Genomic DNA, 26,557 nt, shown 5'->3' with positions numbered 1-26,557 from the left:
AAGACAATATCTTAATCTGGACGAGCCACCAAGGCAAGACCTCAGTATAAGCCTCTCTTCCGGTCCTTTGCCGCTATGATCACTTCGGAGCTTGAGCCACAAAGGCAAAAGTCTTCGTATTCCCGTATAATCGTCTTGAGCCACAAGCTTACTGATGTATCACCAAGACTCTAAGGTGCCGGCGGACCAAGAGGTATAAGTTTGAATCACTTATTGATCCAACCTCTAGGCAGCAATCACCTAACAACACACTTTCTAGGCCTGTAAGCACTAATCACTCTCTAATTGTGTGCTTAATCATCTTGAATGATCACCTTAATCATATTGATGGTTTGGATGTCTTCTCATGTGTGCATGAACTTCTCATGACTCCAGTACCCTCAAATGACTGAGTGGAGGGGTATTATAGCCTCAAATTCACGCACTAGCTGTTAACCTAACAGCTCAGAAAAGTTGTTAACATCGGGTAATCCGGTGAGAACAATAGTACTAACATCAGATTATCCAATGAATACACTCTCACAAACTAGCCGTTAGAACTCCCACTCAAGCCTCTGTGAACACCGGACACTCCGGTGTATAATTCACCTTCATCACCGGTTTATCCGGTGAGTTATCCTAAGTCATCCAAGCATTCGGTGCATATCACTTCATCACCGAACTATCCGATGAGTTGATTTCAGCCAACCGAACCAATGCAACTCTCTCTAAAAATAATACTCCAGTGTACACAGCATCCATCACCGGACCATCCGGTGGTTTGAACTTCATTCTTCAACATTTGGTACCCTCTCTATGTAAATTGGTTCGGTGTTAAGCCTTTGGTGTGTGCAACACATACACCGGACCTTCCGGTGTGTTGAACTCATTCTGTCCCTTCGCATTGTTCATTATTCGGTGTGTGCAACACATTGATCACCGGACTATCCGGTGCTTTGATCTTCAACTTCAATGGTTTCAACGTTCTATGGTACAAATGTTCTGGTGAGTTCAACAGCTAAAGCACCAGACCATCCGGTGAGGTTAATCTTCTTGAGACTTCTCCAATTCGATCAAACTATGTCCTGGCTGCAGTGACTTCTTCATATATTGCATTCATGAGACCCACTAACATATATTCTTGTCAAACATGTTAGTCTCATTGACTATATTATCATTAATCACTAAAATCACAAATATGACCTAATAGGGCTATTTTCGCTACAATCTCTACATTTTGGTGCTTTATGATAACACAACTAAAACAAGTGGTAAATAATAAATGATATTGTCGGAGGGTTAACTCCTGTCGCAGGGATCCTGAGGGACCCCTTTTTAGAGATTTGGTCAGGGGGATGATTCTGAATATGTTTGCCGGAGAAATAAATGGATATGAATGCGATGGCTAGCGGGGTGGAATGATTTAGTGCCGAATGAAGTAAATGCACTGGGGGTTAGACAGGTTCGGGCCGCACGGAGGCGTAACACCCTACTCCTGTATGGATACTATAAATGCCCTGAGAATGTCCCTCAAGTATGTTGCTGGTTACAAGAATGTTTGTCTATCCTAGAGCCTGGGGCTCCTTGTTCTTCGGTCTGTGTGTATCTGTTGGTTTTGGGTGCACTTGGACTTCTCGATCTTCTCTTCTGTCTCGCCTCCACTTCAACTTCTTTCTCCCCTTTTTTTTTTTGCCCGTGCTGCCGGCTGCTTTAAATACCCGCCAGTAGTAGCGTGCCCCGAACGGGAGGGCACGAGTTCCAAGGCACCCTAAATGGAAAGGGCGTCATCATAGCCTCTGTACGAAGTGACCGGGGGTTGAAAACGCGCCCCGCGCCCGGTCATCTGTCGCCATAATGGTACTGGAAACGAGCGCCGTGGAGAGGACCCACCGGGCAGCCGCAGAGCGGCCCGGCGTGCCCGTCCTGTCTTATTCTCCTGCCACAGCAGCGCGGCAGACGGAACGCCTCGGCCCTTGCGACGTTATCCCGAGGAGTGCCGGATGGCACGGGATGGGACCCGTGCATTTAATGTCCCCACGTCCTTCTGCCAGAATATGGCAGGAGCTGACACTGAGCGTGGCGGGAGCAGTTGGAGGTGACAGGCCACGCGGGCTCTTAAATACGGCCTCGGGCCTTTCACTGGCTGACACCTCATCGCTGGACCCCTGTGGGGGCCACTGTCAGGGGGCTTCCTGGGTCGTCGGGGAACCGAGTGCTCGGGGGTCACTGTTCACCTCCCCGAGCACTCTCTCCCAATAATGCCCTTCCTCGGTCCTCGGGGAACCGAGTGCTCGGGGGCTACTGTTCACCTCCCCGAGCACTCTCTCCCGGGCATGCATGTACGGATCCTCGGGGAACCGAGTGCTCGGGGGCCGCTGCGTGCAGCCCCGAGCACTCTCTCCCGGAACTTCCTTCAGTAGACCCTCGGGGTACTCGGGTGCCCGGGGGGGGCTACTGCTCGCAGCCCCGGGCACACCCCTCCCGGTACTTGGTTCTCCTGGTCGTCGGGGGACTTGGGTGCTCAGGGGTCACCGTTTACCTCCCCGAGCACTTTCTTCCTGTCACTTAGTCTTCATAGATCATCAGGGAACCTGGGTACTTGGGGACCACTGACTGTGGCCCTGAGCGCCCTCTCCCGGGACTTAGTCTTTTTTACCTCGCGGAGGTGACCCCGCGGGATAGCGCCACGTGGCGGATTGCTGGCCTGGCCTCGGAATTCGGGGACCCCTGGTTCCTGATTCACCGATTGATACCAATTGTAAAGATCATAAAAGAGCACAAAGTCTTACAACATTACTTGGATGCATATTCTTATCACTTAGCTTCCTTTGTTGTGGCTCCCCCTTCCCATTATCATTATCTCCCTTTATCTATCCATACAAGAGCTTCTTCTTATTCTTCTTTGTCAACTTCGGCATTCCTAGAGATCTTGCTAGTTGCTACAATCTCCTCCACATTATTCATCTTGCAACTTGCATCTTGCTTTGGTCATCAAAATTCTCTCTATTTATCAACAATCTCCTAAAAAGGCTATATGCACATGTTGAACTTAAAGGAAAAATATTACAGCACATGGGAGAGAGCTTCATAAATCATGATCCAATTAAAATGATATCAATTGTAGGCTATGAAATTATATGGATGAATATATTATATATGGAGGTAGCTTAAATAAATAAAAGATTTGACAATTATACCAATTAAAGTGTTTAAATATTGCATACCTCCGAGGACATGTAGTTTCTCCATGAGACTTAAAAAGATATAACTTGCAACACATGTTAGTCTCAAAATCACAACATATAGGATATACTCCCTCTAAATATGTGCATACAAGTGTTGAATACTTACGAGATATATGCACTTGTCATTGATAACAATAGGGATTTATCCTATAGATTGGATCATGGCATATAAAAAATACCGAATGTAAAAACTAGTGCCATATGAATAACCTACAACTAATAAACCATATAGGTTGCTCATGGGTTAGAAAGAAACATAAGCAACATACTATATGAAAATCTACACTAGGAATTGCACTGAGTATAAATAAATGTATACAATCCTAGATAAGGCAAATGAGCTACATCAAATGAAAAGATTTTGCATCTTGCACTATTACCTCTTTTACCTTTAGATGGGAATTTGGGTATATGATGTTCATGATCTTCATCAATGCGTCCAATCTTGTACACTTTGTTTCGTTGCTTGAACTTTCTCTTCTTGTGAGCCAAGTCTTCAAATCCCTATAGCTGCCTCGAGGTTCAAAGTCTTCTTTGGAACTCAAACTGATTAGGACCTCTTCATATTAGTGCTGACTTCCTTAGGCACCCAAATAGGTTGGTTCCACCCCAATCTTTTCTCCCAACCTTACAATTGACCTTCTTCTTGAGCTTGTAGTGGTTGTTCTTGATCTTGTTCTTGTAATTGGGCTTAGTGTAGAGGTTGAAGGTCTTGTTAGAGATGTTCATTGCCTTCTTTTTCTCCTTTGTCTTCTTTTTGACTTGCTTGAATTGGAAAGACTTGTGGCCTTCTTGATTGCATTTGAAGCATGTCATGGTTGACCCATTCGCAAGCTTCTTCACTATGAAAGCACGGTTATTTTGAGGAGGTTGGACATATTATTTGTCTTTTAGTCTAGCCAAATCCTTCATGAGCTTCTCCACTTGTTGCTTAAGCTCATCATTCTCTTGTGCAATGAGATTGTTAGATTATTGTACACAACATTCTTAACACAAATCTCATTGCAAATGGGTGAGCTAGATAAAGCAATTAAATCATCGCAAGAAGTGGAAACATCTAACTTATGATTGAAATTAAATAGAGATGTAGATTGCTTTAAAAGGACCTTAGTTTGAGATTCAATGCACTCAATTTTAGCCTTAAGCACTTTATGCTCCTTGTTTAACAAATTAAATTTACACAATAATAGTTCATAATTAGAAACAAAGGTAGCATGAATGTCATTAAGTGCATTAAATTTTTTAAGTTCTTTAGATTATTTCTTAAGGGGTATTTGTTGCTCATTGATCAAATAAAGGAGTTCATCATAGGAGGGAGAATCTTCATCGGATTCATCATCACTTACATCGCTATCCATACATTTGGCTATGAGGCACTTGTCTGATGACTTACACGATAATGACCTTGATGATGCTCTTAGAGGAATGGATGGTGATGCTTCTGTTGGAGGAATGGATGGTGATGCTCTCATCACTTGAGCTTGAATCTTCATCATCACTCACCCATCTTCCTATGTGAAAGTGCATCTAGGCCCCCTATGTGGATTTTGATGATTGATGACAAACGATTAAGGGACTAATATGTTCAATGAGTATTTGAATAGGTACAAGTCCCGATAATAAAAGCTAAATGACGTTGGTGATCCCCAACAATGAAGAAATAAGATGGCACTTGGTTACTCCTATTGTTATACTATTTTATTTTTGAATTTAGTATAGGAATACCGCACTATTAAGAGAGATGCAACGTTAAAGGCTTTGCTATGAACTTAGTGCTCAAAGTTAACCCTTATATGAGAGTCACTTTTCTTGTTCGTGGACACTTTTTTTTAAATGTTCTGTTGATATTTGAAGTTCTAATATTTAGGTCAGAAGTTTCGATATATGTCGGAGTGTCTAGAGTGTTTACAATCCTAGTGCTCAGGAAGTTTTAGGTTAAATCAGAAGTTTTGATATTTAGGTCGGAAGTTTCGATATATGTCAGAGTGTTCGGTGTAGTTAGAATTTCTAGCGCTCTGGAAGTTTTAGGTTAAATCGGAAGTTCCGATATTTAGGTCGGAAGTTCCAATATATGTCGAAGTATCTGGTGTAGTTAAAATTTCTAGTGCTCGGGAAGTTTAGGTTAAATTGGAAGTTCCGATATTTAGGTCGGAAGTTCTGATATATTCCGGAGTGTCCGGTGTAGTTAAAATTTCTAATACTCGGGAAGTTCACTTGAATCGTAAGTTCTGATGTTTAAGATCGGAAGTTCCGATACGTGTTTTTCTCCAAATTTGGTTTGAGAAGGGCTAGTATCTACTATTACTTTACACTGATCGGAAGTTCCGATCATAAAATTGGAAGTTTCAATGTGGGCTGAAAAAGTGCATAACGGCTAGTTTTTGGGTGTTACCCTATAAATACTCCCCCTGTCTCACCTCTTCGGGTTGCTGGTGCTTTTGACAAGTTAAGACCTTTCTTGAGCCCCAAAGTTCTTCTCTCCTCTCCCTTGCTTTATGCTACATCTTGAGAAAGGGATTTGAGTGAGAGATCCAGTGAAAGTGGATTAATTTTATCTTTGAGCACTAGGTTTCATCTCCAAGCATTTTTCGTGTGCATTTGTTACTCTTGGACATTGAGGTCTCCTAGACGGCTAGGAGCCACTTACAAGCAACCAATTCACTTGTGGTGCGCCATGAGAAATTTGTGAAAGCTAGATTCCACCTTTGAAAGGGAAGGAATACTAAGTGGAGCGAAGGAGTGCTTTGTGCAACTGCACGAGGAAAATGGTTGAAAGAGACCCGACTTAAGTGCGATTGAGCCCCTCAATGGAGATGTAGGATCCCCTCAAGGATTCGAACTTCGGGAACAAAAATTTGTGACGTCTCCCCTCTTTGGTTATTTCTTTCCTCTTATGTGGTTTTCGAGAAATTTGTTTAATATCTTGAGTTAGACCTTATGCTTGGTAGTTTTACTTCAAATTAAATAACATATTATCATGTTGCATCTTAAACTCCATAGTTTAACTCATTGTTGCTTGTATATTTAGTTTTGTTCTATATTCAAGCAAATCGGAAGTTCCGATCGTGTGTATTGGAAGTTCTGGTGTGTGTCAGAACATCCGATTATCTGGATCGGAATATCTGATATTAGTTTCCATTGTGCTATTCTATTTTATTTATTGAAAAGCGCCTATTCACCCCCATCTAGGCCATATCTCGATCCTTCAATTGGTATCAGAGCCTAATCTCCCAAACTAGGCTTAACCGCTTGAAGAATTCAAGATGACAGAAAAGGGGAAGGAGCTAAATCCTATTTGAGTATCCAAATGCATCTTCATATGTTTCAACTCCTTCCAGTAGAGCACCTTACTTTGATGGTACACACTATGCTGCATGAAAGTATAAGATGAAAATGCATTTGAAATCTATTAACCCTTCTATTTGGCGTATAGAGGAAAATGGCTATACTGTACAAGATCCAAACAAGCCCACCCCCGAAGATGATCAAAATGAACAAAAAAATGCTCAACCCGCAAATGCAATATTTAGCGCACTAAGTGGACATGAGTTCAACTGGGTAGAAGGTCTTGAGAGTTCCAAAGAAATTTGGGACACACTCCGTGATGTTCATGAAGGCACCTCAACGTACGAGAGTCCAAGATAGAGCTATTGAAGAGAAAGTTGGATCGTTTTGTCATGGGCGATGATGAGATGCCAAGTGAGATGTACAATTGCCTAAGTCTTCTTGTGAATGAGATCAAGGGGTTTGGGTGCAAAGAGATGACCGACAACTTCATCGTCAAGAGGATGCTCCGGGCTATTACTCCAAGAAATGTCACATTAGTGACACTCATCCGGGAGCGACAAGACTTCAATGATCTCACACCTCATGATGTCCTTGGAAGAATCCTAGCACATGACTTGATGCAACAAGAGTCCAAGGAAGTCTATGATCTCAACAACCAAGGCTCAAGCTCAAAGAAACAAGATCTAGCCTTGAAAGCAAGAAAAGAAGTCAAATCAAGCACAAGTGAAGATGAGAGTGAAGACCATCAAGATAAGGATGACATGACGCTCTTTGTCAAAAGATTCAACAAGTTTCTCAAGAAGAGTAGCTACAACAAAGGTGGTAGAAGGAAAGCCTTCGATAAGTCAAAGGGAAGGCACTCATTGAGAAGATGCTATGAATGTGGTGAACCGGGTCACTTCATAGCCGATTGCCTGAACAAGAAGGACAATGAGAAGAAAGAGAAGTACCATAAGAAAGACAAGGGCAAGCATCGACAATGGTCAATCTCACATTGGTCAAGAGTGGGACTCTAACGACTCCGACACCGCTCCAATGAGGATGAAGGTGTTGCCACTATTGCCTTTGCAACCACTCCTCCGACCAAGTCGCTCTTTGATCATTCAAGCAACGATAAGGTACCCGTTTGTCTTATGGCAAAAGGGCGCAAGGTATCATCTACTACCAAATCGCATAATATTGGTGTTACTAGTGAGCATGATAGTAGTAGTGATAATGATAATGACTTGCTAGATGATTTAAGCAAAATATCTTTACCTAGCATGTGTGAATTGCTTGAGACAATAGAAGGTCAAGAGGAAACTCTGGAGAAATAAGAAGAATTGCTCGTCTTTGAAAAAGAGAGAAACCTTAAACTCGAGAAGGACCTTGCTAAAGAGAGGGAGAAAAATAAAATTTTGGCTAAAATTCTTGAGTTAGCCAAAGCTTCAAATGCTAATCTTGAGAACTCAAATGAAATACTTCAAGAGAAATTTGATTGCTTAGATAGAGTTCATAAAGCTCTTGAGATTGAATTTGAAATTGTCAAGAATAGCACCTCCATCTCTAATGATGCATCTTGCTCTACTAATGTCTCGAATAATATTGATTATTCTAGATGCAAAGATATTGATATTGATGCTTGTGCTACTAACTCTAAATCCATGCAAGCATTAGCAAGTCAAAATGAGAAGCTCATGGGACTCCTTCATAATGGTCTTCTAAAGTGCCATATGGGTAGCAAGGCCAACAAGGAGTATCTTGGTTATCAAAGAAGTAACTTCAATCATGAAGGACTTGGATATTATCCTCCCAAGGGAAAGAAAGTTGAAACCTTGGTACAAAAGAAGGGATTCATCAATTTTGTCAAAGCCAAAAGTATCCAAAACCATATTCATGCACCTAAAGCTATTTTTCATGCATCATATGTGCTTAAGAAAAAATATTCATGGTAAAATTGTTGCCAAGTATGTTGGTGTTAGACAAAAGCATGTTTTTATTAAGAAACTTATTTGGGTACCAAAAATGTTTGTGACTAACTTGAAAGGATCCAAGCAAGTGTGGGTACCTAAGAATAGAAATTGATCTATTTTTGTAGGATTATACCTCCGATGGAAGAAGTTGGGTAATCAATAGCGGTTGCACAAATCATATGACTGGAGTGAAATCAATGTTCTCATCATTTGATGCAAGTGGATCGTCACATGAGAATATCGTGTTTGGTGACAATGGCAAAGGTAAGGTAATAGGTTTAGGTAAAATTGCAATCTCACATGACCTTTCCATATCAAATGTTTTGCTTGTAAAATCCTTAAACTACAATTTGTTATTCGTATCTCAATTATGTGAAATGGGTTTAAATTGCTTATTTACCGATGTTGATGTGACAGTCTTTCGAAGAGATGACTCCTTAATAGTCTTCAAGGGTCATATGAAGGACAAGCTTTATCTAGTGGATTTTTCATCGGATAAAGCAAGCCTTAAGACTCATTTGATGGTTAAATCTAGCATGGGGTGGCTATGGCATCGTAAGCTAGCCCATGCCGGTATGAGGAATCTTACCAAAATTCTAAAGGGTGAGCACATTTTGAGACTAACAAATGTTTCTTTTAAGAAAGATAGGATTTGTAGCGCATGTCAAGCTGAAAAGCAAATTGGAGCACCTCATTCCGCCAAAAACATCATGATGACCACAAGACCTTTGGAATTACTTCATATGGATCTTTTTGGTCCTATTGCTTACATAAAAATTAGCGGTAATAAATATAGATTAGTAATTATTGATGATTATTCTAGTTTCACTTGAGTGTTCTTTTTGCATGACAAGAGTGAAACTCAACGAACATTCAAAAAATTTGCAAGAAGAGCCCAAAATGAGTTCAACTTGAAGATCAAGAAAATTAGAAGTGAAAACAGGAGTGAATTCAAGAACACTCAAATTGAAGAATTTTTTGATGAGAAAGGAATTAAGCATGAATTTTCAGCAGCATACTCCCCTAAACAAAATGGAGGTTTCGAACGGAAGAACCACACGCTCATTGAAACAGCAAGAACCATGCTTGATGAATACAAGATCTCCGATTGTTTTTGGCGGAGGCCGTCAACACCACATGTCACGCAACAAACTGGTTGTATCTTCACCGGATCTTGAAGAAAATATCATATGAGCTACTTACCGGTAACAAACCAAATGTCTTATATTTTCGTGTTTTCAGAAGTAAGTGTTTTATTCTCAACAAGAAGCAAAAATCCTCTAAATTCGCTTCTAAAGTATATGAAGGTTTATTGCATGGATATAGATCAAATGCCTATGCATACCGTGTTTTCAACAAAACCACCGGTTGTGTTGAAATCCCGCGTGATGTAACATTTGATGAAACTAACAGCTCTCAAGTAGAGCAAGTTGATCCTAATGTTTTAGGTGATGAAGAAATTCCAAGTGAAGCAATCAAGAGGATAGCGATTGGTGAGATACGACCACAAGAGCCTAAAAAAGATTCAAGTCAACCATCTTCATCAATTCAAGTGGAGCCTCCAACCTCAAATCAAGATCAAGAATTCATCAAAGTGTGCAAAGAGATCACCACGCCGACAATATTCTTGGTGATATAAATAGGGGAGTCTCTACTAGATCTCGAGTTGCCAATTTTTGTGAATATTACTCTTTTGTATCTTCTTTGGAATCTTTAAAGGTAAAAGAAGCACTTGAAGATCTGGATTGAGTGATGGCAATGCAAGAAGAGTTGAACAACTTCACTCAAAACAAAGTGTGGTAATTGGAGGAAAGGCCAAATCAAAATGTGATCGGTACCAAATGGGTATTCCGCAACAAAAGATGAAAATGGGTTAGTGACAAGGAACAAGGCAAGACTAGTTGCACAAGGCTTCACACAAATCGAATGTTTGGAATTGGTGAGACTTATGCCCCCGTTACTAGATTAGAGTCTATTCGCATATTAATCAGATTTCAAGCTTTATCAAATGGACATGAAGAGCACGTTCCTAAATAGACTCATCACAGAATTAGTATATGTTGATCAACCTCTCAGTTTCGAAGATCCCAAATTCTCATCTCATGTCTATAAACTCCATAAGGCACTATATGGGTTTAAACAAGCTCCTAGAGCGTGGTATGAGTGCCTTAAGGATTTTCTAGTCAAGAATGGTTTTGAAATTGGGAAAGTTGATACTACCCTCTTTACTAAAAAAATTGATAATGATTTATTTATGTGCCAAATATATGTCGATGATATTATATTTGGTTCTACTAACAAATCTTTTAGTGATGAGTTTAGTAAAATGATGACAAAAGGTTCGAGATGTCGATAATGGGAGAGTTAAAGTTCTTTCTAGGATTTCAAATAAAGCAACTCAAGGAAGGAACTTTCACTTGTCAAACCAAGTGCATCAAGGACATGCTCAAAAGGTTTGACATGGAGAACGCCAAGCCCATTCGAACCCCCATGCAAGCTAATGGCCATCTTGACCTCAACAATGATGGTAAGTCGGTTGATCAAAAGGTATACCTTTCCATGATAGGCTCATTGCTTTATCTTTGTGCATCTAGGTTCGATATCATGCTTAGTGTGTGCATGTGTGCAAGATTTCAAAACGCTCCTAAGGAGTGTCATCTAGTGGCCGTTAAGAGAATTCTTCAATATCTAGTTCATACACCTAACCTAGGGCTTTGGTGTCCCAAAGGTTCACATTTTAATCTCATTGGATATTCTGATGCAGATTATGCGGGTTGTAAAGTGGATAGGAAGAGCACCTCGGGTACATTTCAATTCTTAGGTAGATCTCTTGTGTCATGGTCTTCCAAGTAACAAAACTCTGTAGCCCTATCCACCGCTGAAGCGGACTATGTTTCCGTGGGTAGTTGTTGTGCTCAATTGCTTTGGATGAGGTAAACTTTGAAAGATTATAGAATCCATATGAACAAAGTGCCTCTTCTGTGTGATAATGAAAGCACCATCAAAATAGCAAACAACCCCGTCCAACACTCACAAACTAAGCACATAGATATCCGACACCACTTCCTTCGTGATCACTCCACAAAGGGAGACATAGATATACAACACGTAAGGACGGAAAAACAATTAGCAGATATCTTCACTAAGCCCTTAGATGAGCATAGGTTTTTTGAGTTGAAAATGAGCTAAATATCCTAGATTCTCGAAACGTGGCTTGATTCCTTGCATACAATGTTTGCATATTTGCCTATATGTTTGAACTAATGTGGTGAACATGCCTTGGCAACGTGTTGTTCTCTCAATGAACATACACAAACCACATGATGTGAATTAAATGATATTTTGCTATTAAGTGATATTTGGTGACTTATGAGAAAAATGTGAATCTAGTACTAAGATATCTCATTCTAAATGAATTTTGGTCCTAGAATAATGCCTAGATTCATACAAGTCCGTTTCAAAGTAAAATTCAGCATTATTGGCTCTCTTTGCATTTCTAACCATCTATCATATTTATTGGTCTTTTTATCATACCAATTTATCCATTTTGATCTTCAGATCATGTTGATTCTCTTGTGATCATAGCTTTGATTGATTGTTTGTTCGCTAATCACAAGTGGAAACACATCTATAATATTCAACTGATCAACATCTCTAAAAGTCCTTCCGAATCTCAAGTTCCAAAAATCCTCAACATCCTTTGTTTTGCTGAAAATATGCTCATATTGGAACATCCGGTGTTTTAAACCGGAACATCCGATTTGTTGAAATTCCCAGATCTGTTCCTCGAAAAATCAGCATATCAGAACTTCCGATTTGTGCATTTGAACTTTTGTCCTTAGTTTTTCTAGAAATTTCTACATATCGGAACTTCCGATCCTCTGATCGGAACTTCTGATGTGTGAATACTGGCCGGTCCTTTAACCTCGATGAAACATTTTTTTTCCCTCAATTTCATCGTTTCACCGTCAACCTCTCTCCTCATGGGAGACTCCAATGGTGACCGAACCTTCCGATCTACTGTAACCTCCAGTGTCTCCTCCGACCTCGTTTCTCCCTCAGCCAAAGACTCTGTTTCCTCTCCGGATCGATGTTCTTCTCCCGTGTTTGCTCTCCCTCAAGGTATCTTCATTCCCTTCTAGGGTTTCTTGAAATCTTATGTCTTTTGTGAATCCCTTCGGTGGAAGTACAGCATGTGGTCCTTAGTTGTTGGATCTATACTCATCTCTCATAATTGTTAGTAAAAATCATAGAAATCTTGATTTTGGTGCTGGACTGTGAAAGTCGAAACTTCCGGTGGGGGACATCGAAACTTTCGATCCATGTCGGAACTTCCGACTAATCCAGTCGGAACTTCCGATCTTCAATGTTGTCACTCTAATGTCTAGATTTTCTTCCTATCCTCTTCCAACTCGTTCCAAGTCTTTACTCATAACTTATCTATCTCAGGATCAGTGATGAAAGGAGGATATGTCTATGAAAGGAGGACCAAAGCCAGTACTGATTCTTCTTTGCCGCAAAGCTCAAGACACGATAGAAAGTAGGCGGCTGGCAGGGGCAGAAATCCATATCCAGATATGCCAATTCTTGAGGAAAGTGCTCAAATTGCTAATGTTAGTAGAGATGGTGCTTTACCACCTAGGAGAGGTAGTAGTTCTAGGGCTCATGCAAATGTTGAGGAGGATGTTCCAATGAAGGAACAAGGTGAAATTGGACCTTTAAGGATGCATGTGCCTGACAGAGCTTACAATCATCCAAGGCACTGCAATAGTTACAAGGGCAAATATGTTGTTGTCAAGAAGCATAAGGAATCAGACCCTTTTGAGTATGATAGGTTCTCCTCTGATAGTCGTTTCTGGACTTTCTTTCAGCGGGATTACTATGAGTCTGTGATTCTTCCTATGAAGTATCCTACATCTCATATGCAGTGGATTGATTGGAACTATATGGAGGCCCAGGATGATGATATCTTTAATGAGGTGATAGTAGCCTGTGATTTTCATAATCTAAAATCTATCGTGGCATTTGAACATCCTTGGTGTGAAGAAGTAATTACTCAGTTCTATGCTACCTATTATGTTGACAAAGATGCTTCAAGAACAATTCATTGGATGACATGGTACTTGGTACAACATCAAATATTCAGCTTTTGCTAGACTTTTGGGCTTCACTGCAGAAGATAGTCGCAACACTGAGAAAATCCATAATGAAAATGTTATAGAAACAGAAGATATAGAGTTCATGTATGATATGGATGGAGAATACAAGCTTGGCAAAACAATTGGTCTTCGCCCTTTCTATATTTATCTCAACACAATGTTCAGGAAGACCATTACTCCCAAGGATGGAGATGCAAACAGTATTCTTTCCTATTCGAGGAACCTGCTTGCAAGAATGAAGGAGAACACCAAGTTTGATGTATTTAACTTCATTTGGGAGGAGATTCGCTTTACCTCCCTTGACCCTAAGAGAGGATGTGGATATGTGCACTATATCATGTTCATGGTTGAAAATGTCACCAATCTCTCTTTCCATAAGGAGTTAAAGCATGCAAAGCTGCACATAAGGTTGACTAAGCGTGTTTGTTCCTCTACTAGAGCAGAGTCACCACCAGTTGAGGCTTCTTCTTCTTCTTCCTCCACCCTTAGGATTCTAAAATCCATCTTTTGCTTGTGTAAGAGTACATCTGTAAGGGTTCAAAAAGAGAGGGTTGCTAGGAAGAAGCTCACTAGGAGAGTTAAGGAGATCCACAGGCACCTTGATATTCAGCCATTTTGCTCTCTCGATGGCTCTGAGGTTGAGGACAGTGATGAGGATGTGATAGAAGATCCTTTCAGTGCAGTTCCTGCTCCAGCTCCTGGTTCTGAGTCTGATGAAGATGAAGAAGGTGATAAGGAGGACAACGATGAGTAGTTTCCCATCTTAGCTTCTTTCTTCCTTTTTTGGTGTCTTCATGCCAAAGAGGGAGAGAAAAGCTTAATATCGTATCTTAGGTCATCTTTGTTTCCTTTCCATCGTTGTTAGTCGGACTTATTTTATGTGTTGAATCTTGTTTCATTATTGTAAGAACTTTATTGTGCTAGTGTGATGTAATGTGCCACTCTTATGTATTGCGGATGTATGTATTATGTCGTATGTTTAATTATATTTCATATTGTGTGAGCTATCATGTCACATGCAATTCTGTTTGATATATTTGAGATGACATGTTTTATATATTCATACTCTCTTATGCCACAATATTGCACATGTTCACACTTGCACACCCACGAATGTAAAGATATAGGGGGAGCTTTCACAAAATTTCCTTTCAAGATATGCATTTGCTTTTCAAAAAAAAAACTCATATAATGCACATCTTTAGGGGGAAGCTCACCATATATCCTTGCATTCAAAAACAATTTCATTTAAAATATCTTGTAAGATTTAATCGTGTTGTCATCAATCACCAAAAAAGGGAAGATTGAAAGTGCGTCTAAGCCCCCTATGTGGGTTTTGATGATTGATGACAAATGATTAAGGGACTAATATGTTCAATAAGTATTTGAATAGGTAAAAGTCCCGATGATGAAAGCTAAACGACATTGGTGATCCCCAACAATGAAGAAAGAAGACGACACTTGGTTACTCTTGTTGTTATAATATTTTATTTTTGAATTAAGTATAGGAATGCCGCACTATTAAGAGAGATGCAGCGTTGAAGGCTTTGCTATGAACTTAGTGCTCAAAGTTAACCCTTAGATGAGAGTCACTTTTCTTGTTCACAAACACTTTTTTTAAAAACGTTATGTTGATATCGGAAGTTTCAAAATTTAGATTGGAAGTTCCGATATATGTCATAGTGTCCGGTGTGTTTAAAATCCTAGAGCTCGGGAAGTTTTAGGTTAAATCGGAAGTTCCAATATTTAGGTCAAAAGTTCTGATATATGTCGGAGTGTCTGGTGTAGTTAAAATTTCTAGCGCTCAAGAAGTTTTAGGTTAAATCAGAAGTTCTGATATATGACGGAGTGTCCGGTTTAGTTAAAATTTCTAGCTCTTGGGAAGTTTTAGGTTAAATCGGAAGTTTCGATATTTAGGTCGGAAGTTCCGATATATGTCAGAGTGTCCAATGTAGTTAAAATTTCTAGTGCTCGGGAAGTTCACTTGAATCGGAAGTTCTGATGTTTAAGATCGGAAGTTCCGATATGTGTTTTTCTCTAGATTTGGTTTGAGCAGGGCTAGTATCTATTGTTACTTTGCACTGATCGAAAGTTCCGATCATAAAATCGAAAGTTCCAATGTGGGCTGAAAATGTACATAACAGCTAGTTTTTTTGGGGTACCCTATGAATACTCCCCCTCTCTCACCTCTTCGGGTTGCTGGTGCTTTTGACAAGTTAAGACCTTTGTATACCCCCAAAGTTCTTCTCTTTGCTCCCTTGCTTTGTGCTACATATTGAGAAAGGGATTTGAGTGAGAGATCTTGTGAAAGTGGAATGATTTCATCTTTGAGCACTAGATTTCATTTCCAAGCATTCTTCATGTGCATTTGTTACTCTTGGAGATTGAGGTCTCCTAGATGGCTAGGAGTCACTTACGAGCCACCAATTCACTTGTGGTGCATCGTGAGAAGTTTGTGAAGGCTAGATTCTGCCTCCGAAAAGGAAGGAATATTAAGTGGAGCCGAGGAGTGCTTTGTGCAATCTCACGAGAAAAAGGGTTGAAAGAGACTCGGCTCAAGTGCGATTGAGCCCCTCAACGGAGATGTAGGATCCCCTTAAGGATCCAAACTTCGGGAACAAATTCGTGATGTCTCCTCTCTTTGGTTATTTCTTTCATGTTTTGTGTTTTTTGAGCAATTTGTTTAATATTTTGAGTTAGACCTTATGCTTAGTAGTTTTACTTCAAATTGAATAGCATATTACCCTGTTGCATCTTAAACTGCACAATTTAACTCATTGTTGCTCGTATATTTAGTTTTGTTCTATATTCAAGCAAATCGGAAGTTCCGATCGTGTATATTGGAAGTTCTGGTGTGTGTCGGAACATCTGATCATCTGGATCGGAATATCCGATATTAGTTTCTGCTGTGATGTTCTGTTTTTTATTGAAAAAAGCACCTATTCACCCCCCTCTAGGTTGTATCTCGATCCTTCACTATGCTAGCAAGTGCTTTGGCTCTCCCCTTTGTCTCCCTCTTCTTGATCTTGGTTTTCTTCTCCTTCTTGATGTGATCAATTATTTTGACCAAGGCATTCATAGAGATTGGGTGATCAATCTTGGCATTGATCTTCTTGATGTTCTTCTCCACTTGTGAGATGATCTTGACGACTTTGGAATCCATCACTTCATCACTTGAGGTGCTTTGCTCATCTTCTTCATATTTCTCTTTATCTTCATCTCCATCATCTTCATTTTGAACTTCACTCTTACTCTTGTCTCCTCATCCTTACCTTCATGTGTTGGCATGGAGCTTGCTTGCTTGTGAGAGCAAGGCTCTTAATATCGGATTAGAAAGAAGCTTCCACTCCCATGTTTATTGTCATATCATGGGCGGTGATCTTGCGGAGCACTTGACTTGGAGTCATCTTCTTGATATTATTGTTGTCGTAGATGATGAAGACTATTAACTTGTACTTTGGAAGAAGAGCTTGAAGTATTCTTCTCACTACTTGATCATCTTCAATTGGCGTCAGACCTAACTCATTGATCTCATTAACAATAATATTCAAACGAGAATACATATCATTAGCACTTTCATAGGATATGCTTGATGCCATTGAGCTTAGTAATAAGCACAAAATATTTCTCATTGTGCGCATCATTTGTGCCTTCATGTATTTTAATGAGACTATTCTAAATATCATGTGCATTAGTAAGAGAATAAACATAATTAAATGCATCAATACATATAGATGACAAAAGGATACTCTTGGTCAATGCATCCAATTGACTCTCCAAACATCCAACCCTCGGACTTGCAAATAACAAGACATTAGAATTTATCAAAGTGGAAAATTTATGCCATAGAAAAATAGAGCACTATGGGAATCCATCCTAACCCTAAACGTCACTACTCACTAAGAGGTGAAGCCTAACTGATCACAAAGAGACTAAGACTCAAATGCTACTTGAATTGACGAAACCTTATAAAAGGTGAAGCTCTAACACAAATTGAAGAGCTACATGTGAGCCCAAGCTCTAATACCAATTGTAAAGATTGGTGACGTCCTAATAGAGGGATGAATTAGGACACTTAGAATTTATTCGGTTCAAAAAAACTACCCAAGATAAACCTATATTAATTTCTATCTAAATGTACTTTAGGTTTATCTAGTGTGTCTACTCTATCAAACAAAAGAGCTTGCAAGCTATCTAGGAAGGTAAATTATAAGAATGTAAATGCGAAAACGTAAATAAAGTAGAGAGAGAAAACTCGGTACAAAGATTTTTATATTGTGGTATCGATGGCATAAATATCACCCTAGTTCACGTTGAAGCTCCACCAAGGATATGCTCCCGGACGGCACCTGGTCACGATTATTAAGCCATCAAGTCACAAAGATAAGGTCTTAACCCGGATGAGCCACTAAGGTAAGGCCTCACCATAAGCCTCTCTTCCGGTCCCTTACCGGTGTGATCGTTTCAGAGCTTGAACTACAAAGGCAAGGGTCTTTGCGTCCCCGCACAGTCACCTTGCCGCCACTCCACACCAAGTCGAAGGGCCAACAAGCTTGCCAACGAGTCACCAAGACTCCAAGGTACTGGCGTATCAAGAGGTATAAGCTTGTATCACTCCTTGATCTAATCTCTAGGCAGCAATTGCCTAGCAATACACTCTCTAGGCCTATAAGCACTAATCACTCTCTAATGTTGTGCTTAATCACCTTGAATGACCACTTTAAGCACTTTGGTGGCTTGGATATCTTCTCATGTGTGTATGAACTTCTCAGGACTCTTCACCCTCAAATAACTGAGTGGATGAATATTTATAGCCTTAAATCCGCACATTAGCCATTAACCCAATGGCTCAGAAAAGTTGTTAACACCAGATTATCCGATGAGAATAATAGTACTAACTCCGAATCATCCAATGAATACACTCTCATTAGCTAACCGTTGGAACCCTCACTCAAGCTTCTGTGAACACATGATACTCTGGTGTATAATTCACCTCCATCATCAGTCTATCCGGTGAGTTATCCTTAGTCATCCAAGCATTTTCTTCTTCTCTGTGTAAATTGCTCTGGTGTAAGCATCCGATGCACATCACTTTATCACCGGACTATCCGGTGAATTGACTTCAGTCAACCGAACCAATGCAACCCTCTCTGAAAATAATACTCTGGTGTACATAGCATCCATCATCGGACCATCCGGTGCCTTGAACTTCGTTCTTCAACACTTACCTTCTCTGTGTAAATTAGTCCGGTGTTAAACCTTTGGTGTGTACACCACATACACCGGACCTTTCAGTGTGTTGAACTCCTTCTATCTCTTTATACTGTTCATTGTCCGGTGTGTGCAACATATTGATCACCGGACCATCCGGTGCTTTGATCTTCATCTTCAATGGCTGCAACCTTCTGTGGTAGAAATGCTCTGGTGAGTTCAACACCCAGAGCACCAAACCATCTGTGAGGCTAATCCAATTCAATCAAACTTTGTCCTGATTATGGTGGCTTCTTCATGTATTGCATCCATAAGACCTACTAACATATATTCTTGACAAATATGTTAGTCTCATTAACAATGTTGTTATTAATCACTAAAATCACAAACATGGCATAACAGGGCTATTTTCTCTACATGTGGTCAATACATATTGAAAATATGGATACTTCTTTGATACTTGTGGGATACTTTTTGCTTACAGCCCAACCCGGCCAAGTAAGAGCGCATAACCCTACACTCCGAGCCGCAACTCCTGCACACCCGCACCCCTCCCTCTCGCTGCCATGCTTGTAGTTGCGATGCTCTCCACCACCTGCCTACTGTGAGTCGTCGGTGAGCCTCATCGATCAGTGAGTTCCTTTCCTCCCCCTTTTCCTCTCGGCTCCCGCACAGATGACACGGCCGCACCTTCTCTTCTTTCTTCCATCTCCCCCTCCCGGATCTTCTAAGTGGTGCTGATGCATCGTGCAGTCATGCTCACCCCAGCACCGACGGTGAGAAGATGGCAATGGCAACTTCAAGTAGTGGTGCTGATGCAACCTCCACTGACATCAGGGCTCCACTGTGAGGGATTGTCACAATTATAGAGAGACCTAAATCCGGTGGAGGCAATACTAGATGGAAATGCAATTATTGTTCATATGTTAGATTTAGTAGCTACATTAGAGTGGGAGCTCACTTGCTGAAGAAGAAGGGACATGGAGTCAGGACGTGTCCGAAGGTGACAATAGATATCTAAATTTAAGATTTAAGTAGGACATAGGAGTAACTTATTAATGCTTTTATTAAAAAATAGCAAAATGTATCTGTGTATTGGCTTTTATGAAAAAATGTGTATCCTTGCATCCGTATCGGTGTTGCATACACAAGAGGAAGCCGGGATCAGAGGAGAAGGCATGATCAAATGAGTTGAAACTTATCCCCTTCATGTTCGTTGTCTTCGGTGATTTCCTCTTACATCTCGGCCATTCATCGTGTGACCACGGGAATTGTATCTGATGGGGCTCGTCGAATTTTTCACATCCCAGTCCTCACCACCGGCGGCCACGGGGTGTGACATTACTCCATTGACCTCGCCATCGGGACGCCTGCGCAGACCATCTCCGGCGTGATGGACATCTCCAGCCCGTTAGTGTGGATGCAGTGTGACCTTGCACCGCGTGCCTGCCTCCTCCGGCGTCCAGAGACTCCGGCAACTTCTCCAAAGCAGAGATACTTGATATATACTTTTATACATGTCATGTGAGATACTTGCCATGGAAAATACCTGGTACATACTTTCATACTTAAAGAACACATTGTTGGGGAAACTGATCCCCAAAGCTGTCTACTTGAGTCTGGAGCGACATCTTGTATAAAACGCCGGATATTTTTTAACAGAGGTAGTAGCATGTAATCTCTACTACTATAAAAGAAGACGTTGGCCACGCATCCACTGAAATTTCTAACACAAGTAGTTTGAAGAAGTTTTGCTTTCCAAACGAAGGGATTAACAACCAGCTAGCCCCAATCCAAATGTTTCAGCCGAAACCAAGCACAGTATAATTTGACAAAGGTTTGTTCATTTCCACAGTGCAATACAAGCAAAAACATCCTTATTTCCGGTGGCCGACAGGCCTCAGATAACCCTCATACAACAAAGGGGTTGGTTTCTTCCTCAGTCTTGCTGCTGAAATGCCATACACCTACGCTGCGCGCAGTTACTGATACTGGCTGGCGAGCTTGCCCTCCTTGACGATGTAGTTCTGCACCGGGAAGTCCTCCCCCTTGAAGTACCTGTCCAGCATGTCCTTCACACCCTCGGCGTACCGCAGCTGCAGCGATTGTTGATTCACCAGCAGCATGCATGACAATGGATAAGCACATATACCATAGACTGATAGAAAACAGAGCAGTGCAAATATTCTATGGCTCTATGGTACATGTACGGTACTTGTTGTCAAGGTGGGTAGCCAGCATATTAGCCCGGAATCTTAAGATTATTATGGCTTTGGTTACATCTCATAAATTAACTCGAGTCCTCAGGTATAATTTTGATCTGGTAAAGCCTTAAGATTGATTGCCATAGTTCTGACAACCTCGCTTTTGGTGTCGATGTGCATTGTTTCTTGATGTGCCACAGAAGAACATGATCAAACACATTGAAAGTTTTAAGTTCTTCAGCTCAAATAACTGAATGGATGATCTATAATTTAGTCATAGCTTCAAAATGATAGGACATGACTCGTTAGAGCGTGATGAGATGTCAGAATGATGCTCCTTACAAAGCTAATACAGAAAACACAGATACCTAGTTCCTCCTAGGTACTTTCGTTTACACTAAGTTACTGCAGAAAACACGGAAGCTGACCTGTGCATCAATCGTAGTCCCAGAGATGTGAGGGGTCATGGCATGGTTAGGCATGTAGCGCCATGGATGGTCCTTCGGTGCTGGTTGGGGGAACCACACATCACCACCATATCCTGAGAAATGACCAAATGGGAATGAGGTGTGTCATATTGAAGGAAATAATTATGAACATATCATTACTATATTTTATTTGAAGAAGAGGAGAATAATGCAATCTATATGTTATATCGATTTGAAGTTTCCTTATTGATGCCAAAAAATGCAAAACATGACAAGCTTAAGAAAATAAAATACTATATGGACTCCATCAGAAGAATCAGGCTAATATGTCTAGCAATACTGGTATGTAAAAAGCTAAACAAAACAAATGAATGGCAGTAAGTACCAGCAATGTGACCACTGGAACAAGCGTCTGCAACTGCCTGAGTATCCATGATTGCTCCTCGAGCATTATTCACAATAATTACACCTTTCTTCATCTTTGCAATCCTCTCTTTGTTAAACATGCCTCTGAACAAAGGAGCAACCAAAACTGAGAAAATTTGTATATTAAAAGATTTTGTAAAGAACAAGTATATGATTAACTGAAACCTTGTTTTCTCTGTAAGAGGTGTGTTGATCACAACCACATCACACTTTGGAAGCATAGAATCTAGGTCCTCTTCAAACTTGGCCCCAATTTCTTTCTCAAGCTCTGGGTCAATCTGAAGCCTGTCATGGTAAAGCAGGTTGCAGTTGAAGGGCTTAAGACGCTGAAGCAAGAGCCTGCCAATACGACCGGCCCCAACAGTTCCAACAGTTTTTCCTTCAAGATCATAAGCTCTATGGGCAATGCCTGCGACGTTCCATTCGCCTTGAACCACCTGTTGATACCCAGGCAAGAAGTTCCTGAGAAGAATCAGAATGCGCAAGAGCTCATCTTCAGCCACAGAAACGGTGTTACTTCCAGTAACCTCTGCCACAGTTAAGCCTGCGGCAGCAGCCGCAGGCAAATCAATATGATCAGAGCCAATTCCAGCCGTGAGAAGAAGCTCAAGGTTCTTTGCCTTCTTTATCCTCTCTGCAGTAACATAGGCTGGGTGGAATGGGGTGGTTATCAGGACGTGCATATCTTCAATGTGCTTCTCCAGTTCTGGGAACAAGAACAGCAACCGTTTCGTTAAAAACAAGTACAAAACCAGAGTATTGTGACAATAGTTTTTTTATGGAAAATTTTACAGTACTCTCAAAGCTCTATGGACCATCCATTGATAACAAATTTATGGCTAGGATTAAACATGGTGACATATTACCTCCCAGGATCACTTGCGGCCATTAACAAGGCAATTGTATCTTCTTAATTAGGCATGTGGTATGTAAAGATACAAAAAAAAAATATTGGAATGTGTCGTTTGTTGTGTGATTACGAATTACTGTAGAATGACAGAACACAGACTATTTTTTTATCATACCAACACATACGTATCACAACTGCAATTTATAAATTTGAATTGTACAATCTTCTCTAGGTTGAAATGAATAAATAAGTCAAGGAGACCATCCATCAACTACTTGCCTCATCAACAAATGGATCATAACCGAACAATTTGACCCTAGTTCATGTTTCATTGTCGAATCTATAGTTGAATACAATCAATATTTGGATTCAATTTGTTGATGTGGATTGGAAAGGTAAATATGTTCTCGCAAGAAAAACAAAAAGAGAAATGTCCACCATGCATGATCATAAATGCATTCATTGACTCTTAACGGCAATAAATCCTATTAGTATCAATGCCTTATGTGTGCCATGCATGCTGGCTGGCTGGCCGCACGGGCCCATGGAACACCACGGCAATAGCAGCAACAGATTCTTATCTATTAGTTTGTTTAGTTTGATTTGTTAGTTAGATTCAAATAATTATCTGTTAGCTAGATATCTCCTAGTAGTTAGTTTGTTCAAGATTGTTAGGGACTCCTCTATATATGAGGAGGTCATCACGTAGAGAGGATCAAGAAAATAATTATTAGGAGAGATCCTCATCTACCCTGGGACTTGGGTTTGGGTGTCGCCGTCTTCCCGGTGGTGCCTGAGCTCAAGTGTCTGGTTCGGCATCTGTTTACCTAGTGTTCTGAATTTCTACGTTCGTCTCGGCTCCCAAATCCGGGTAGTGACATGTGCCAGATTGATTTCTTTTCACACTTGACTGGCCACCAGGAATAGCCGACTAGTGCTTCCTTAGCCAAAACAAACTCTGTAAAAACCAATGGTTAGGATTAACTCAGGCCTCTTACCTCTTGAGAGCTAATAGGAGTACCCTAAAAGGCCTCTTTTTTTATAGAAAAATGTATAGGAGTTCTCTCATTGATTAGGGAAGGAGATGGGCACCCTAGTTGGTCCTAGGACTCAAACCCAGGTGGGTGGGGACTGGGGAGGCCAGTAGCCTGTTCTCCTCATAAGAACAGTCAGACCTATAGATAAGATAACCTCACCAACACCAGGCCACTTGCCTATGCCCCTCATAACAGCAATCAGAGCTATAAAGGTAGTATATCATCGCATTTCATCTTAGTAAGGAGTGAAGCACAAAATAATTGTTAAGGCTGAAGCATAGATGTAAAATTGGCATGCATAAGCATTTGAACGAATACAGCAACAAGCCAACATGCAAGTCCTAAAACTAATTCCAGTGTAATATCCAAACAGCATGGACAACGGGGCTAAACTAGATGCGATCCCCCACTTAGCAGCTGTCAATCACATACCAAAGAATGGCTCGTCCAAATCAAGAACTCCATTTCTCCCTTTCAGGTTGAACAGATTAAAATCGCAGAGTTTTAATTGGTAAAAAGAAGACAAGCAACATGGAACTACCGTCTAACTAGCTTCATCCACTCAGTAACAAGCCAAGTTTCATATTAAGTTCAGAAGTACAATCGTCTGACTACTAAGTTCATCATGCTCAATCCCCCACTTACCAGTGGTACGTGAGGATTTATCCCGAGTTACGTGAAATTAGTTTAATAAATTGCTTAGCGAGATTACTCAAAAATAATATCCAACTACTTAGAGAAACTAGAGAAGAAGAAAATAGCAACGTCCGTGGGCTACTGACCGCTGTTGACGCCTTCCTTGTCATCGGTGACAATGTAGTGATGGCCCTGCGACTCCAACCAGTCCCGGATGCCCAGGGCTCGCTCGACGCAGCCGACGAAGTTGGGGTTCTTGTCGGCGTACTCGCCGGCCTTGTAGAACACCCCGACGATCTTCTTGCTGCCTGCAGATGTCTGCAGAGTAAAGAGCGAAGATGAACAATCTTCAGAGTTTGTCCCATCTCTCGTGGATCGGATTGTTTCAGCAGCCGAAATTCACGGCAAAGACAACACAACTAATCTGGTGAAAATTTTCTGTTAAATCTCACCCCAGGAAAAAGTTACTTCACAACGAGGGGAAAAAAGAAAATATTTCTTTGGAAAATAGAAGAAGAGTCCCAAAGAAGGAAGAGGAACAAAAAAAAAATCCTCAAGAGGCGCTACTGTGTTGGAGTGGAAATTGACGCTTCTCCAAACCCTCCCAGTAAGCAAGCAACGGGAGCGGCAGAATTGCCAAGCGAAGACTTCCCACGTTTGCCGAAATTCCCCTCGGAGCCCATCAAGAGTAAACAACCACGCAAGAAATTCGGAGCAAGAATCGGAACAAACCGAGTAAACGAACGCAAGAACAAACGAAGGGAGGATTGGATTACGTGCGCGGCTCTGGATCCGAGCGCCCGGTCGACCAGCTGCCTCGCGGCCGCCCTCCACATCGCCCTCCACCTACGAGGCTACGAGGCTACGAGTGAGGGGGAGCAGGTAGGAACTTCGAGTGACGGGTGCGAGCGAGAGACGGGAGCGAGACCTCCCCGACGGATAAAGCCCTCCGCCCGGACGCCGACAGGTGGGTCCCGCCAGTCGTCACACGGAAGGTGGGCCGCCCCGCCACGGTCCACGTGTGCGGTTGGGTGGGCGAGACCGCGAGAGTGACTGCGCATCGTGGCAGTCGTCTCGGCCCGAAATGCTTTCCTCCATAACAGTGGGCCCAGATTTATTGTGGACCCACCTGTCTGTGTTGGTACATGCAGGCAGAGTCTGTTAAGATCAAGTGCATGTATCGCGGGGTTAGGCTTTTTTTTTGGTTCTTCCTCAGGGTGAAGGTGAACCGGCGTGATGGCTTCGTCGTCACTGCCGTAGGGGAAGAGGAAGCAGCGTGAACCGGCGCCGCGATGATCAGTGGCCGTGCACGAAGCACGCCGTTCCTCGATGAGGTAGTTGGGGTGGCAATGGCGTTCGAGCGTCTTAAAAGGCTTGGACCACTCGCAATGCCCCTGGTTAAGCAACGTCAGTCCGTATAGCCAGATATGGTGATAGGAACAAGCAATTGGCGATACATAGCGTTACTGTAGATTTATTATATCCCTTTTTTTCATACTCATACAACAAGTTGCCACTGAGTAAAAATCGGGCTCCCTAGTCAGCAACTCCCTGCAATGTCTACGTGTGTATTAGCGAAAGCAAAGAGCTGGCCGCCCTAGCTAATTAATTAATTAATCTCCAGAGTGATATGCATTCACGCATGCTTCTTGAACTGCCCTATATACATATACGTGTACAGAGTATTGCTGCAATACATACTATGCGTGGGCCCCTGCCTGTGGAAAAATGTGCTGAAAATTTGGCAAATGCATAATTAGAGTAATTGTGAAATTGGCAAATGCATAATTAGAGTTGTGAAATTGGCAAAAGACACAAAGTGATACTCCCTACGATTGCAAATGTAGGTCGTTTTAGATTTGTGCACACGGATTAAAAAAGTAGATTAAATGACCTTATTGCCCTTCATTTATTCTGCATTGAAAAAGATAACGCATTCATTTGTGAGAGTATTAGTATTTATTAAACAAGGGCAAAATGAGAACAAAAGAGAAAAAATGCATAGAAGTTCGAGAACGATTTATATTTAAAGAATAGTTGAGGAGACTAAAACGACCTACATTTGCAACCAGAGGAAGTATATATAATATGATATGCTCGTGGTAATATAATTATAGATGTGCATGTGATGATGATGCCTGT

The 26,557-nt window shown here is 41.2% G+C and overlaps 1 protein-coding gene across 1 annotated transcript; it reads right to left on the bottom strand.

Moving 5' to 3' along the window:
• Window positions 1-20,570: 20,570 nt before the first annotated feature.
• On the bottom strand, window positions 20,571-25,346 carry LOC133930311 (formate dehydrogenase, mitochondrial). The gene is made up of 6 exons (XM_062376944.1): window positions 25,192-25,346; window positions 24,562-24,733; window positions 22,058-22,598; window positions 21,852-21,976; window positions 21,467-21,579; window positions 20,571-20,930 (listed from the first exon to the last, which is right to left on the bottom strand). Exons 1-6 carry the CDS (start codon window positions 25,249-25,251, stop codon window positions 20,817-20,819), a joined length of 1,125 nt encoding a protein of 374 aa, XP_062232928.1. The 5' UTR covers window positions 25,252-25,346; the 3' UTR covers window positions 20,571-20,816.
• Window positions 25,347-26,557: the final 1,211 nt, after the last annotated feature.

This window comes from Phragmites australis, chromosome 10 (assembly GCF_958298935.1).
Source record: "Phragmites australis chromosome 10, lpPhrAust1.1, whole genome shotgun sequence".
NCBI lineage: Eukaryota > Viridiplantae > Streptophyta > Magnoliopsida > Poales > Poaceae > Phragmites > Phragmites australis.
Note: the sequence above shows the minus strand (reverse complement) of the source record. Positions and strands in the feature narration are given on the sequence as shown.

Bases quoted from the DNA above. Each gene is read 5' to 3' on its own strand.
- LOC133930311 (XM_062376944.1), bottom strand. From the start codon at position 25,251: ATGTGGAGGGCGGCCGCGAGGCAGCTGGTCGACCGGGCGCTCGGATCC. The intron at 24,734-25,191 runs GTAATCCAATCC...TTTACTCTGCAG, and splicing joins TCGGATCCAGAGCCGCGCAC to ACATCTGCAGGCAGCAAGAA. The intron at 20,931-21,466 runs GTCAGCTTCCGT...CAATCGCTGCAG, and splicing joins GGACTACGATTGATGCACAG to CTGCGGTACGCCGAGGGTGT.